Source organism: Mizuhopecten yessoensis, unplaced genomic scaffold (assembly GCF_002113885.1).
Source record: "Mizuhopecten yessoensis strain PY_sf001 unplaced genomic scaffold, ASM211388v2 scaffold6919, whole genome shotgun sequence".
NCBI lineage: Eukaryota > Metazoa > Mollusca > Bivalvia > Pectinida > Pectinidae > Mizuhopecten > Mizuhopecten yessoensis.
In genome coordinates, this window is record NW_018406790.1 from 16,456 (window position 1) to 32,734 (window position 16,279).

Below are 16,279 nucleotides of genomic sequence, written 5' to 3' on the forward strand. Positions count from 1 at the left end.
GACCCATTGATGAAATTTTCATAGTAGGTTACTTGTTCTATTGTCTTGCTATATAATCACATACTGTCTACAATGCAATTTCAATCTCGGTGATATTTTGTCTCGTTACTACAAATCGTTCACCCGTCACAGAGTGTAATTTTGTAGAATCTTTCATGAAATAATTCTGATTAATCAGATTCGTTAAGCGTGAGTTGTTTGGTGATATAATTGACCTCTTATTGCACTAGTGTTTGATATATTTTACTATAGGTTTATCAAAGATATAATTTGTATTTGATTCCTGGTGAATAGTATCGACAATGCATATCGGAAATAACAAATATATACAGGTTTAGCATGACGTCTTACCGTTTGTTTGACACGTATCCCCGGTATACCCGCTAACACAACTACAGATGAAAGTCGATCCTGATGCGGAACAAGTTCCTCCGTTTTGACATGGTGATGAATCGCAAGGAGCTGATGAAAGAAACGCAATTATAGAATGAAAATAGCAAGTTGATGTTAACTTGTAAGAGAGGGTAAAGCAAATCGCTGAGAGAAAAACACAACAAGAGCACCGCGAGCGGAAGCATGATACGCCAGTCAGACCCTCGGAAGAGTATTGATATTGGAAGCAAGTAGTGACACATGATATATTTGGTTTTTAAATTACCACACTATTTTTTTNTGTCTCGTTACTACAAATCGTTCACCCGTCACAGAGTGTAATTTTGTAGAATCTTTCATGAAATAATTCTGATTAATCAGATTCGTTAAGCGTGAGTTGTTTGGTGATATAATTGACCTCTTATTGCACTAGTGTTTGATATATTTTACTATAGGTTTATCAAAGATATAATTTGTATTTGATTCCTGGTGAATAGTATCGACAATGCATATCGGAAATAACAAATATATACAGGTTTAGCATGACGTCTTACCGTTTGTTTGACACGTATCCCCGGTATACCCGCTAACACAACTACAGATGAAAGTCGATCCTGATGCGGAACAAGTTCCTCCGTTTTGACATGGTGATGAATCGCAAGGAGCTGATGAAAGAAACGCAATTATAGAATGAAAATAGCAAGTTGATGTTAACTTGTAAGAGAGGGTAAAGCAAATCGCTGAGAGAAAAACACAACAAGAGCACCGCGAGCGGAAGCATGATACGCCAGTCAGACCCTCGGAAGAGTATTGATATTGGAAGCAAGTAGTGACACATGATATATTTGGTTTTTAAATTACCACACTATTTTTTTTAAGAATTAAACAAATAATTCGAAAGGTTCTTGCATTTTCGACGAAATGCCGCTATGTGGCAACGAAAAAGGTATATAACTGTGTCGAAGAACGTTTAAATATCAGAATTTAAGAACTCATTCAAAGAATTCAGGTAATGAAACAAAATGGGAGAACAATTGTTGGAGTTATCGTGTAAACGAAGAAAAGTTAACGGCATTAATGAAGTACAGTGTTGCTATGTCAAGTGTGATACCCCAAAACGCGGAAAGTTGAAACTCGACAGAAAAACGTTGTATATGTTGAACATTATTGCTTCCAGCATGTAAGATTGATATCGTATAAAAATATAGTGTGTTGCTTAGTCCACACACCACTACCACCAAAACATTTAAACATGGGCGAATAGACTTGTTGCATCCATCAGTCGATATTCTGTCAATCAGCCTAAGTAGCATACCTGCTTACTTGTTCTAAGTGCCAAATGCAGTAAATTGGGTAAACCAAAACGCCATTTGAAATAAGAAACATTAACCATCGCTAAGCAGAAACGCCCGAATTTGCCGTTTGCAACGCAGCTTTGATTTTCTTTACATTTACCGAGTCAGTTGGGTTTACTGGATATCAAAGAATTGTACTTGCAATTTCCTTGGTATTATCTTAATTTTCAGGGATTGATTCATTTTCATTGCCAATATTTTAGCATAGTTCATCCAGTTCCTACCTGTAACAGGCTGTTTATCCACACTTTTCCATCCATTACCTACTTGTACTGACCAGTCGAGGTATATGATTCAGTTATTTGTACACTTTGATATACAATCTTAATATGATTTTCCACTAACCGGCTGCAGGGATATGCCTTTTCATCACCATAAAGATGAAATAAAGGTTTCTATTCCTGTTTTATATTATGTGTTTTGTATTTTTTGCATGCTTGTGTTTTCAGAAAGAGGAACATGTGGCTAATTTTATTGTCTGCGCTATCGTTATTTCTATTCTGCTTATCAATTGAATACGCATCCTAAGAGCATTTTATTTTTTGGAACCAGTGTCTATATTTGGCCATACTATCGTTATAGTTGTTACATTTAAAAACTATATGAAATATATATCTCATCGAATAATGATTCAAACTGAAAACACAGTAAGATTAACCTGAATTGTTAAGGATAAATGCTTTTACCACAGTTATGGAAAATTTACACATTATTCATAAAAATGAATTTTCAATTTGATTTTATAACTTGTTCAGTTATCATTCTACCTTTCTGCGATTCCTTGTTGAAACTCTCGCTGGCATGTTATAAGTCCTAACGTGGATACTTAGATGACGTCATTGATAAATTACCTATACGTTGAGGTCATAACCTGGTACATACCTTCAGCACACGTTGGTCCTGTGTAGCCACTGGCACAGGTACAGGTAGCAGAGCCTCCCTCAACAGCACACGAGCCTCCATTCATACACGGGTTAGGTTTACAGTCATCTGGCATATTTTCAAATCGTTTTATATTCAATTAACAATTGTTTTCATAATCAACATACGCTTAAAACTTGTAGATATTTGTTTCTACTCTGATAATAAATGAAAATATATTTTAGTGTAATTGGAATTATACAATGTAAGTATATATTGTATCATATTTAATACAATACATTGAACCAGGTAACTAAACCTAAAGAGAAGAACAGCAACAATACTCGTATTCTTAAGACTATAAAAAGAAAATAATTCACCTTATCAATTATGATGAAAATATAAGTGCTCAATCAACAGTTACATAAATGACAATAAACAGTCATAATACGACATGACTTTGAAGACGTTATTATATTTTGTTATATTTCAACGTTGCAATCTTGCCATATGCTGTCGTTATGCAACGTAGAAACATGACTATTTCCGGTGGATTTGAATGCAGTTTTTTTCGTAGTCTGTCATAGAACGAAAACTGACCATTAACTTTCAGGCAAGACGCCAAAAATTGCGATGGAATCGTTACCTCTGAATAGACGAAACTAAAATGTAACTACATATTGTAACTACAATGTTACTATATATTATAACTACATGTAACTACATATTGTAACTACATATTGTAACTACAATGTAATTCCATATTGTAACTACAATGTTACTACATATTGTAACTACATATTGTAACCTCATAATGTAACTTCAATGTAACTACATATTGTAACTTCATATTGTAACTACAATGTAACTACATATTGTAACTACATATTGATAATCATGCTGGCAGACAACACATTTACTTTAAATAACATTACATCGATGCAATTTGTAGATGTCAATCACTTACCACAGGATCCGTCATAAATGCGTATGTTGTCGAGTGTCACATATCCAGAACCATCAACATTTGTTAACGTTGCTATGAATGTGACCTACAATCGAAGGCGTTTCTGGTAAGTCTTAAAACCCCATAATAGGAACAGAATAATACTAATAACAGCAGTAATATAAGATACAAACGAACTTGTGGCGATACATTGGCAGGGACTAACAATTTTAAACTAGTGCCGTTTATTTGATTATTTACAGAAATTAACTTAATACATATACACACATATATTTCTTTATAGTGTGATAACAAAGCACGGGCTTGCGCAGCCATGTATATGGTCTGAAAAACAACAAATGGCTCAATATTATCTAATAATACCTGTGTTTCTCCGGATGGGATATCTACTTTAGTCTCTTTATACCCCGTGAAAGATTCTCCAGATGTGGTCCATTTTGAAAATAGCGTGTCGCCGCCGGTTGCAGCCGAGTATACTCCAAACGATCCAGGCGCCCCAAACATTTCATAGTAAAATGTCAGGCAGTTAGCTTCAGCTTGGTAAAAAATACAAAATTAATCTTAAAAACCATCGAATATAGACATACGTGAAAATACGTGAAAATAATGTAAGTATTCAAATGGGAAAAAAATATTGAACGCCAATGAGTTCTATGATACCGGATATCAAGTGTGTTAGAAGAGTTCAACATATGAAGGCGTACATTAAAAATAGTCAAAAGGACAAACAAGTGTTTATCTTCAGTAAAGCATTCTGCAAACTATTTTCTATAGAACGATACAAGACCACGAATGTCAAATCAATCATGCGCTATCAATACCAACCTACGTTTTAAGGATCCCAGGCCCACTATCAAAAGCCTTAACTAAGCATCGGAAACTATTTTTACAACATGACTTTAGTTTTTGATAAACAATTTCTGTAAACACAATTTCCTGGGCTGAGATAAAAGAAAAATAAACAAAATAATAAACAAAATATAATCAACAACAGTGTTCCGAGTGTGAAAGTTCAGCGAGGCTAGACCGGGAACACCTTGACCTCAGATTGTCATACTATTGCTTTGACCTGCTGACCAACCTGGACAAAGGACCTGCCCAAGTCGAACCAGAATAACTGACATCAAGAGACAGATACTATAAGCTCATACATCATGCATAAAACGTATTATGTAAAAAATACGTTTTGAATCTCTATTACAATCCAGGTACTTTAGCGACTTCTATATTACATGTGGTGTCAACAGCTGTTGGGTAATGATTCGTCGTCATTTTAAAATAAATGCAAATGGTGCCAGTGTTTAGGGTTAAGGTGGTTAAAATGTTTCTTACAGCTTTAAAACTAAAGTCAGATGCTACGCTATAGACTTGTTATTATCCGTCATAATTATTATTGAACATTTATTTTGAGACTTTCAGAAATTAAGGATAGTAACATACAATGACGATGAGGATTTACCAAATGTATCAACCTTCTTATTGATGGGGAAAACCGGAATGCCGTGTCTGTTGAAAAATAACTCACCAACTGACCGACCGGATCTCTAACATAATCAATGGATCCGGAATTGTGTAACTACTATTACACACAAATATGGATCATCGAAACATACAAACCTGAAAGTGATTACCTGAATCTTAGTAATGTAGCATGCTTTGGAGTAATGGCGCAACATATTTTGGGTATGCCGTAAGTGAAAGCAAAGCTGTGACTACACAGATCATAACAATCAAAATAGCCATAGATAAATTTCAAGAAAACAATTATTCAAACTTAAAATCTGTGAAACTGGGGCAAACTAGGAACACGGTAAAGATTACACAGAGTTCTTCGAGACAATATAAGTGCAATAAGGTCAGGCGTTGTGGAAGGATAAGTGTTTTCTGTTTCTTTGACGACCCATGTACTGTAAATCTAGATCGATTTCAACTAATGTCATGTCCTCAAAATGAATACCAGGGCAGCAGTAACTTAACATCAAGCGCACACAAATAGGTACGATAAACTCCTGAAATAAAGAAGTGATATACGGGTTGTTGTAATTAAGTAATACGAATCTGTGTAGTGTAATAACGTATAATATTGATTGGTGACAGGGGTAATTCAGGCACACTGTACGTGTACATGACTCGTGGTTAAGTGAAAAGGTAACCTTTTTATGTTTTAACGGATAACAGTTACGAAATCGAATTCCTCATTTTAATGTTCATAAATGATGATCCAAATCCTGGTCATATAAAAAACGATATTGGTAGTGCAATGAACAGCGAAAGTGGTGATGGATCTAACTAGAAACTTTAGAATGAAATTACACTTTAATGAAGTGAAACCAGCTGGTTATACGATAATTCGGATCATGGTAAGAACACGTATTCTTGAAATTCAGTGATAACATAAACGGAATAATCAAAGCACAGATAATGGTACTAATGTAAATAAAACATATTGATTTACTCCTCTTCCAAAAGTGATAAAATCGGTTCAGTTTCTGCTCGTCAAAGTTTCATTATAAAATAAACTCATATGATTTCGAAACCGTTTTCTTCTGTATAAGCTAACTACCTGGATAAAGTAAGATACGACAAAGTTACCTCACGAAGCACAATAAGTAAAAAGTAATCAATAAAATGCAGAAAACATACCAGACAGGCTACTTGCGAAAAACCACGCACTGTCTTGCTGCTGTCGACCGTTTGAGTCTATGTACATATATTTTTCCCCATGTTGAGCGGCTGAAGGGCCTACTCCTCCTTGCGTGCCAATTCCCCAATCAAACTGATCAAATCCCACATTGTCGAAGTTGCAGACCTGGCCTGACTCAAAAGAACACCCAACACCTGAAAGAAAGTTGATGAAATAACATACATAAGAGTTCTCTAAGAAACTCACTAATAGGCGGAATATCCAGACCTCCTTATTTAATCGTTACTTAGGTGAACAGTATGCAACTGATTACGTCAAAAACAGACATCACCATATCGGTTAAAAAGTTAAATGTTTAACAGAGATGGTTTTTTTTGTAATGTGGACACTATAATTTATGTCTTAGTCGAGACAATCTTGCCAAAAAGTAATCATAGAACATTAAGTGTAACATGACCTAATATTTATATATAAACGTAACGACAAAAAAAAGAACTTAAGTCAGAAATTCAGAAATGTTATAATATTAAAGACAGTTTATACGCCAACTATTCTGGAAACAATCAAGTAACATTGTTTCATTTAATAACATGTTGTTAGCTTTAGTGGTTGCTGTCTGATTAGATATAATGATTTACCAGTGGTTGACGTCTGATTAGATATAATGATTTACCAGTTGTTGAGCATATATCATCGATGAAGCCATCGTCGCATGCACAATAAAAGCTTGAAGTTCCCACCTGAGTGCAACTGCCACCATTTTGACATGGTTGGGTGGAACAAATATCTGTTGAATGAAAATGAAAAGAAAAACGATTTTCAAGCTTACGAAAAATTTCTTACTGTAAACATTAACAATATCTCTAAATAAATGTTTCCGTGTGAGTTGATGGTTGCGACCACAAAACTCGGTCATGGTCTTCGGCAACCTGCCTCTTGAACGTATGTATCGTACGTCTGTGAGTCGGCAGACAACAAATATCAAAGAAATTGTGAAATTCGGGGCCTGCTACTTGAAAGTGTAACTATTTAAATACTAGATAAAACGCAGTAGAAACTTACCGTTGTCATTGCAGTTAGTTCCACCAAATCCAACTGGGCATGCGCATGTGAATGTATCTTCTCTTTGTGTGCAGGTGCCGCCATTATTGCAAGGGTTGGTTGGCAAACAGAGTTCTGTAAATTAAATGTTATCTTTTTTGATTTGAAATTAAAATAATGAATACCCGAGTTAGTTTAGTGTCATATTTAAGTGTTAAACACAACATACACACTAGGTAACAAGCTACATACTACACAACTTGCATTACTACCATGAACTCGAGGTAAAATAGTGACTTTTTAAAATAGTATTGCTACTTACGTTGGATACACACACATGCAAAAAAAAAATGAAACTATTAAGTTGTAGTATGTTTAGTGAAACGTTTTTTTACGAATGTGATCATATTTTTTTAACACAAAACACAATACTATATTCGTGTTAAACACCAATGACTTTTAAACATAATAAGAAAACATAAATTTGAAATCATAATCATAATGACTTTAGATGTAATAGACGCAGTTAAATACCCGCTCACCTTAATGCATTGTAAACAGTAAGTTTAGAACATTTGGAACTTTGTTTGAAGACAACGAAAACAACAGATTTTTGGCATCTATTTAAAAGTTGTTCTTCATGGTTGAAGTAAAGGTAATAGTAAACACAAACTATTTTTACGAGGTATATTTAACTCTCAGATCGGTTTTCTGCATTTCCTTACATTCCATTAGAACCCCAATATTAATTATAATAATATAGTATATTGATATAGCGCCCTATCTAGCTAACCTAAACCACTCTAAAGCGCTTTTAATACTACTGTAAGCAAGGAATTGACAATTGGAGTTTAATTTATTTATATACATGCTATTCGTGTCCTTTCAAACAACGTCGTGGTTATTTTTTATACTGAGAAAAAATCTCCCAAAGATGATCCCGAGGTCGTACGAACCAACGGTGTGTTTAGCAAATTTGATTGGGGTCCAGATTTACGTAAATATGGCAATTGGATATGGATATCAATCATTTCCATAGGGACGGACTGATTCTTTCTTATAATTATTCTTTTATGTCAGGCAAACAGATGGATGAGTTTATGACTTTAGGATAATGATTCCAGGAATACGTCCCGAGAGGGGTCGGCGAACAAATCACGGTAGCATAACTGTATTCGGCTCTTCATGCCGCGTAGTTGTGTTTTGGTCTGTTTCACACCAAACAAGCAGATCCAAGTATCTCTTATATAACAGGAACAAACATGTATGTCTGTCTGTCTGTCTGACTGTCTATCTGTGTTTATGGTTATAGGTTGGGGATATCAACTACAATTAAAGATTGTAGGACCGTAACGGATGTCAAAACCCAAAAAGCAACCTTGATAATATATATAACTACTTTATCAACTATTCTAATGTCATGACTCAGGAAAAAGTTCTCATGCGCAGTACCAGATCCCCGAATAAATGTTGGCAGCAAGAGTGTGTTAGTCGTTTTAGATCTTGAGAATGATGACAGCAAGCGTGTGTTTATCGTTTTATACCTTACAAGTGTATAAATTGTAATATGGTCGATATCTCAGCTTTTTTGTTTTTATTTTTGACTCAAAAATTAAGTTTTCAAACGTTGGGGCAGATTTTTTTTGATAATCCTTGAGTTTGTCGCTCTCTTTACGAAATTAAATATATGGTGACATTGATCTATAGAAGATGTTACATTCGATTCCGTGTCATATTAAATTTCTTAAACGAGTTCAGTAATGCGCATGTCATATCAGATTATTGAACTCGTTATATAAATTTAATATGACATGGACACGAATGTATGACATAAACCTGACACGAGCCTATATAGCACATGTCATATCAAATAATTGAACTCATTTTATAAATTCAATATGACATGGACACGAATGTATAATTCGATTTATCACATTGCATTCATGATTTGAAAAAAAATCAGCTGACAATATGATTCTAAACCAAAGTACTCCTATCATAGTATTGTCGTTCCACGCGGCGCACAGTAGTTGCAGAACTTATATCATTTTTTTTAATGCAATGAAAATAATATTGTCAATATAAACATTTTAAGCTTTGTCAAAGACACATCTATTAAGTATGTTATCATGAATGTTCGAAAACTTTCATACTAAATAATCATAATAATAAGGTGTTTTCCCTACATTGGTTTATTTAGAATATAATATAATGAAATTGCACTTCTGTGATCAGGAGCAATTTTAATATTCCAAGAAAAGTAATTTGGGTAAAACATTTTGTTACTTACAAATCCTCATTTACACCATTTTGCTGATTCAACGATCGACATTAATGAATATTCATTTTTCTTTTAAGCGAAAAGATTACCAATCCAAATGGGGGAGTTGACCGTGCTATATTATACTTTTGTCATTTTTCATTATTTTCATCTGCATCCTTTGAAAGATTTATAAAGTGCCCTACCGCCCATCATGGATTAGATTTAAACAAAACTGAGTGTAATACCATCGTAAGTGTGAACACATACATTTAATGAATGAACGCATTAGTGTATTAAATAGAAACTTAAAAGAAAGCTTACCTGTGTATTGACATAGAGTTCCAGTAAATCCGGCTTCACAATTACAGCTTAGGACACCATTGGTGTTGACGCAAGTGCCGCCATTCTGACAGCTGTCAGACAGACACTCAACTAATAAGAGAATGACATGATACAAGATTATCGCTTTAAAGCCTATTACGATCAAAATATATTTATATTATCATGTACATACTTTATGTAATTAATGATTGTTTAATTACTGAATTAATTTTATGGTAATGACGTCTATTATCTTTTCATTCCCTTTGTATAGTTTTCATTACATGTCGAGCTAACTCCCTCTCATGAACACACATTTTACAAAATGCATGTCATTATTGGTTTGATGTTTGATCAGTATGAATAATACTTTCAAGCTTCTCCAACCATTAGCATGCTTTACCTATTTTACTATGAAACACGTTGTGTATAAACTTTCGTTGTTTTCGTGGTTGCTATGGAACCATGAATATAAATATAACACATATTTCTACAACACGAAAGAACATACACTTACATCACGAAAATGTGAACATTATTTGAATTGTATTTCAATCAAAAATGTGCACACAAAGGTAATATACATTGTTCATGTATAAAAAAAAAATTACGCATTGTCGCGGCAAATTAACAGTTGCAGATTCCATCAGACCGTGTTTCTATTCTAGTTTATATAGAAATTCACATTTCCGTGTGATATTGACACATCGATTCACAAACGAATATTTTAGATAGGACCTAATTGAACAATTCATTTAAAATAAAGGTATGTTTTTACTGAAATGGACATGTGTTATCAATCTAGTAATGATTCATTAAAATTGAGACCAATAAAGTGAAACGGTAGGTTTACGGGGTGTCGCGAGAACAGGTCAGTTACAAAGTGTTTTTTTAGCATGATGTCAAACTCCCACCGCATTTATATTTACCTTAGCTGTGTGCTAATTATTTTCATTGTTTGACATGAACAGAAAAGTATGATGAGTATGACTCTTTCTCAACGACAAATGATTCTCGGAATGGTGTATATATTTCGTTGTTACATGGCTAACAACGAAAATTAATAAATTGTGTTGCACGGGCTAACCATGAAAGTTTGTACCCACGAAATAATCGGAAAACAAAGTACACGTAAACATGTCATGTTATACAGATAGGCCATATATATCGTCAGAAGTATTGAAAGCATCTCTGCAGTAGTTAAGAACTGTTCTCTATTCAATTCTTTGAATTATTTTTTACTCACCAAACAACATTTTGTATGCTAAATTATTGTTCTGCATAGTTCATAACGAAATGCGAAAACAACATTTTGAAAGTATACATCTAAACATAGATCGATTAGTTAAAAAGGGGAAAGGAAAGGCTCAAGTGGACAGAATGATGAGAAAAGCAACAACAATAACGTACATGTATATATCGACACGGTATGTTTGCATAAAAAAGGAATAAGATTTATGTCGTTTCATAAGCGTATTCCGTCTTTGCGTATTGCAGAGTTATCTTCTCTTGGGAGCAGGTATTGATTGTTACGTCACTTGTTTGTGAGAGTAACGTCATCGACTTTTGAGAAAACAACGTAATTTTCTCGCACAAACCAATGACGTAACAATCAATACCTGCTCCCAAGAGAAGATAACTCTGCAATACGCAAAGACGGAATAGAGTGTAAATAGATGTTTTAGATTAGTACACATGCACATCGTAACAATAACTTAAGTATTGATGTTGCATACAAAATACCAATGAGTCTTTCATTTTCACTGCTTAATCCAAAATAAAAAGATTAAACGCCCTCTAACCATTCACCTTTATCATCAGAAAAGCTGTTTCTAACTCATTGAAAACCGTGAAAGAAACGTTACAATTAAGTTTCCACGTACCGATGGAGTCGCAGATGTTTCCCGTGAACCCAGTTAGACACGTACACTTCACTTCGGTCCCCGTCTGTGTACAGCCGCTTCCTCCATTCAGACATGGATTAGTCAGGCACAGATCTATAACGAAACATGTCTCTATCTCAAATAAGTGTTACTGAAAAAAGCTTTAAATTGTAGTATAACCACACAGCAAAAACAATATATATGCTAACAATATTGCAGTCGTTTTATATGTTATTAACATATTATAAATGTTAGAACGGACATCAACATTTTCAAACACATGTATATATTGATTAATACAATTGAGACTTTTGAATATTTATGTTATGCAGACAAAATATTTATTTAACTATATACTTTTCCAGTTTAAAAGCGTTTGAAGTTATTTCTGCGTTGAGTCGAAATGGAAAATAGAACACAATTAGTATTTTTACAAAAAAAAAAAAAGTATCTGCCTCGAAGTGTCCATCTTGATTATATTTTGTATCGTTACGAAAATAATAAAACTTCGGCTGCAAGTCATTTAAAACCCTGATAGAGTTTGGAATTAACCTCTGCAGCCATTCCTCAGGAGATGTCGAAAAAAATATAGTATTGGGTACCGTCCCAATTTGGGTACAGTGACTTTAGTATATGCAGGAACGCTTGGTCATGACCTCGTAGAGAACATTTGTGCTGAGTATGGAGTCAGCTACTGAAGCTGTTTTAAAGAAGAAATCGGAAATGCCAGGACCTCCGTCTTAGATTTTCACTATCAGTACCAAAATGTTCGCCCACATTCCCTCGCAAACACATTTGAAATGAAGGGCCAACAAATCCGTAATTCGAATCCAAAATAAAAATTAAACTATGGCAAAATATCAACAAAGGAAAGATTTGCATAGAGACAATTACAAAAGTACTAGGAAAATCAGACCAGATGTTCTGGAATGTTTTGATTTATCGACGAAACCCGCCGTGTTAATTTGGTCAAATCCAAGTAGTGTGACGGTCGCATACTAATGAACATATTCAAAAACATAAGCGTTCATATCTATATCATATATTTTAAGCATGATATCTGATAGTGTTTGCAAGCAATTCAAACTACCATTGGCAGGCAATATAGAAGTTCGGACAATTTAGACAAAAAAATAAAAGATACTCCTTGAAGCATAATTGTTTCTATTTGATGCCAAGTTAGCAGATGAATGTGCACATGGTTATATGAATTATGACTCCAGAAATAAGTCCTGAAGGGGTATGTAGGACCCCAGAGCCAGTCAAGGTAGCATGGGTGTAGTTAGCATTTCATGTAAAACAATTGTATGTAGGTTTATTGGGTGACGACTTGAGAGCTTCTTTGTTATTGTGCATGGGTCAAGGTCTGGAAGGGCCAGACACAGATGTCAATTCTTGTACAATCTCTCATTTTTATCATTTGTATAGATAATAAAAAATAGGGGATCTCAAACTATTGCAATGACAAAACACGGGGACACTCTTTTCATAGTAGTGACCGACCACTGAGCCAATGCTAGTAACATGAGTCTATTGGTTACTTTAAGCTTTACATATTGTGAAATGGTTGCAATCTCATCCACCTCTATGCTATGACTGTGAACGATATTGCATACAAGTGACATTAAATATACATAAAGGTTCAAACAAGTCAGACAAAACATAAGACCCTCTACGTGCTCGGGCCGAAACAGGTGATTGATATAAGTAGGAATAGCTTGTTTCAAATTGTTGTAAAATAAGTTGATTTTTTTCGTTCAGATAATTCAAAAGAATTCATATGATTTAACAGAAAAAAAGATACATAAATGTGGGGAAAAAAATACGAAAACCTTACCTGTGTATTCACATGCTGGTCCAGTGAAGCCAGAAACACAATTACAGCTTAGGATACCATTTGTGTTGACGCAAACGCCGCCATTCTGACAGGTGTTAGACTGACACTCAACTAATAAGAGAATGACATGATACCAGATAATCATAAGGAAGCCTATTTCGGTAAAAAAAAATGAATTTTATATTATCTTGTACATAGTAAATATAAACAATGCGTGTTCAATTACTGCAATGATTTCGAGGCTTTTTGTTTGTCTTTCTTCTTGTATAATATTTCTCATATAACTCTTTACTAGTTTAGCATATTTGTGGATGTTAAAATACTAGTGATACTTTAATTTGAAAGGCATGCCATTGTTGGTTTGATCATTCAGGTTTACATTCCCAATCAACATGTCTATACATCTGATAAGTATGAAGTATGTTTACAAAACCTATCAAGAACCACATGCATTATCAGATGAGCTGTATCCTTATTCATTTCGTTGAATTTATTTTATATAACAACATTTCATCAAATAAAAGGGTTCATTATACCCGGAAGCGACTGATTAGTTTGGGAAATTGAAAGAAGAGCGAATGGCATAGCATTTTGTTTTAAATTTTACTGCTGATTGCAAAATGTATCTATTTAACGTTGTCTAAATATTCACGTTTATAAATAGAACAATTGTTTCCTTACTCATTGGCGATGATCGTTAAAGAAACAACTTTCTTACATACCAATTGTATTGCAGGTGCTTCCCGTGAATCCTGTCGCACAAGTACACTGAATTTCACTTCCAGTCTGCTTACAGCTCCCCCCATTGAGACAGGGGTTTGGTTGGCACAGATCTATGCAATACAAATATTCGTATCTCAAATTACTGGCATCGAATGTAACTTTTATAAATAAAACAGCCATGGTGCAAACGAAAATACAAATGTTAGATTCCGCATTTTGTAACATATCGTCAATACTGATGAACAAAATCCTTGGAATACAGACGAGAAGTATTTGCTATATAAACAAATTGTATATCTTGTGTCGACTTAAAATGGGCTTGGAATATTTGATTTGCATTTGTGTAAAATACTTAAACATATACACACTATATATATATATAATGAATCCGAGGACATGGTGTAAAAATCAGAGAAAAGAAAAACACACACACTTACAAAATATAAAAGGAATAAACATATAGATTTTGGATCGAAACGAAAGGTGAGAACACTTAACCGGAATCTCAATTAGATACTGATCTCTTCAGTCGCTCTTGAGGAAAAAATCGAAAATGTAGCAGCCAATGAAGAACCATAACCACCACCTCGATTATAGATTATAGATTTGGTATAAGCATAGAGAACCTTTGTACTGAGTTCGGTGCCAATCGTTGGAATTATTTCCCAGATGCAGTCGAACATGTTTGAGTCAACAAGGGGCAAGAGTAACATGACCTATCAAGGATTTTCAGTGGTTTTTGAGTACAAGTCGAAAATATCTCGCCAAATCTGTGATCCGAGTAGCCAATGTTAGATTTCCAGATTAGCATAAGAAGTTAGAAAGTTTGGTGATAACAGTGAATAGAACACTTTTGTTGAGTTTGAAATCAACTTCAATCTTGACCATTCAGAGGCAAGATATTCGATCTGGAATTTCAGATCAACAAGAAAAATGACAATACTTATTTTCCCGAGTGTTGGCTCTATCAACTTAATTGGAAAAATATCCATGGTAATTGGAAACCGTGACTGTCAATTTGGATTTTAGGATCAGGAAAAGTAAAAAAAAGAATAGTTTAGGTGGGTGAATTTGCGCTGAGATGCAGGTCAATCACTATGCCTACACGTGAGAAGAATCCGACAATATCTCAGCCAATCAGAGGTTAAGGCGGCCTTTTCGAATATTTAGATTCGTACGAGAATGTACACGTATGGCAAAGGCCACATAAGTAATATTTGAATATTCCTTCTATATTCGGAGCCAACCGTTTGGCTCTTTAAAAGAAACCTCAAATGTGTTACTAGTAACAACATATTGTCTGGACCTAATATGAATCACTTGAGCTAAAACATCGGCATTTCTGTTTGATAAGTCAATATGATGTCTCAATAGATACTAGAATATGCCTTAACGTTTGGGGCAAAACATTATCATCTTAATCAAAGTTGAATACATAATTGTATAGCCATTGCTTTGTGAGAAGGGTTTTGTAAAAGCCTATCGCATCGGTTAATTAGTATACATGACATACATACATATATGCATGTTTCCAGATCTGAGCAGGGATAGCCAATGGAATTCGATCATTTGAGAAGTTTACGCAATATCATCACATAAAACGTTATAACACTGGACAAATTATAACATTACTTTGTTGAACGGTTGTTTTGTGTAGCAATGCTCAAAATAATTCCTCATGCATTTAATGCGTGCGTTAACAAAGAAAAGATAAATTTTACTTCCGGTAAAAACTCTTGCAACCTGTCAAAACCAAAGGTAGTCACCGACATAATTTCAATACACTTGTCTACAATGAGTCAATTTCTAGTGTGCTCCTAAAACTAATGAGATGAGTAGAGCAGCAGTTACGTACTATTGCACTGGCCAAGGACAACAGAGATATCATCTAGATAAACACCCTGGCCGGCTCCATAGACGCCCCTGAAATAAAGCTGGCACCAGCAAATAACAAGGATATTAGTGCATACATTCTATACATTGTTTATAAGTACATGTATTCTGATTCCATG

At 34.4% G+C, this 16,279-nt stretch overlaps 1 protein-coding gene across 1 annotated transcript in view; it reads right to left on the reverse strand.

The window, feature by feature from the left end:
- LOC110452847 (fibropellin-1-like) overlaps nucleotides 1–16,279 on the reverse strand; it is a gene marked incomplete at its 3' end in the record, with an annotated part of 66,862 nt that overhangs the window by 16,451 nt on the left and 34,132 nt on the right. The window contains exons 18-30 of the mRNA XM_021501560.1: nucleotides 16,123–16,201; nucleotides 14,267–14,377; nucleotides 13,545–13,655; nucleotides 11,708–11,821; nucleotides 9,825–9,935; nucleotides 7,262–7,375; nucleotides 6,873–6,986; nucleotides 6,199–6,393; nucleotides 3,919–4,091; nucleotides 3,556–3,640; nucleotides 2,610–2,717; nucleotides 927–1,037; nucleotides 352–462 (exon numbers count right to left, since the gene is read on the reverse strand). Coding sequence (XP_021357235.1) covers nucleotides 352–462; nucleotides 927–1,037; nucleotides 2,610–2,717; nucleotides 3,556–3,640; nucleotides 3,919–4,091; nucleotides 6,199–6,393; nucleotides 6,873–6,986; nucleotides 7,262–7,375; nucleotides 9,825–9,935; nucleotides 11,708–11,821; nucleotides 13,545–13,655; nucleotides 14,267–14,377; nucleotides 16,123–16,201 — 1,537 coding nt within the window. The remainder of the gene's footprint in view (nucleotides 1–351; nucleotides 463–926; nucleotides 1,038–2,609; nucleotides 2,718–3,555; nucleotides 3,641–3,918; nucleotides 4,092–6,198; nucleotides 6,394–6,872; nucleotides 6,987–7,261; nucleotides 7,376–9,824; nucleotides 9,936–11,707; nucleotides 11,822–13,544; nucleotides 13,656–14,266; nucleotides 14,378–16,122; nucleotides 16,202–16,279) is intronic.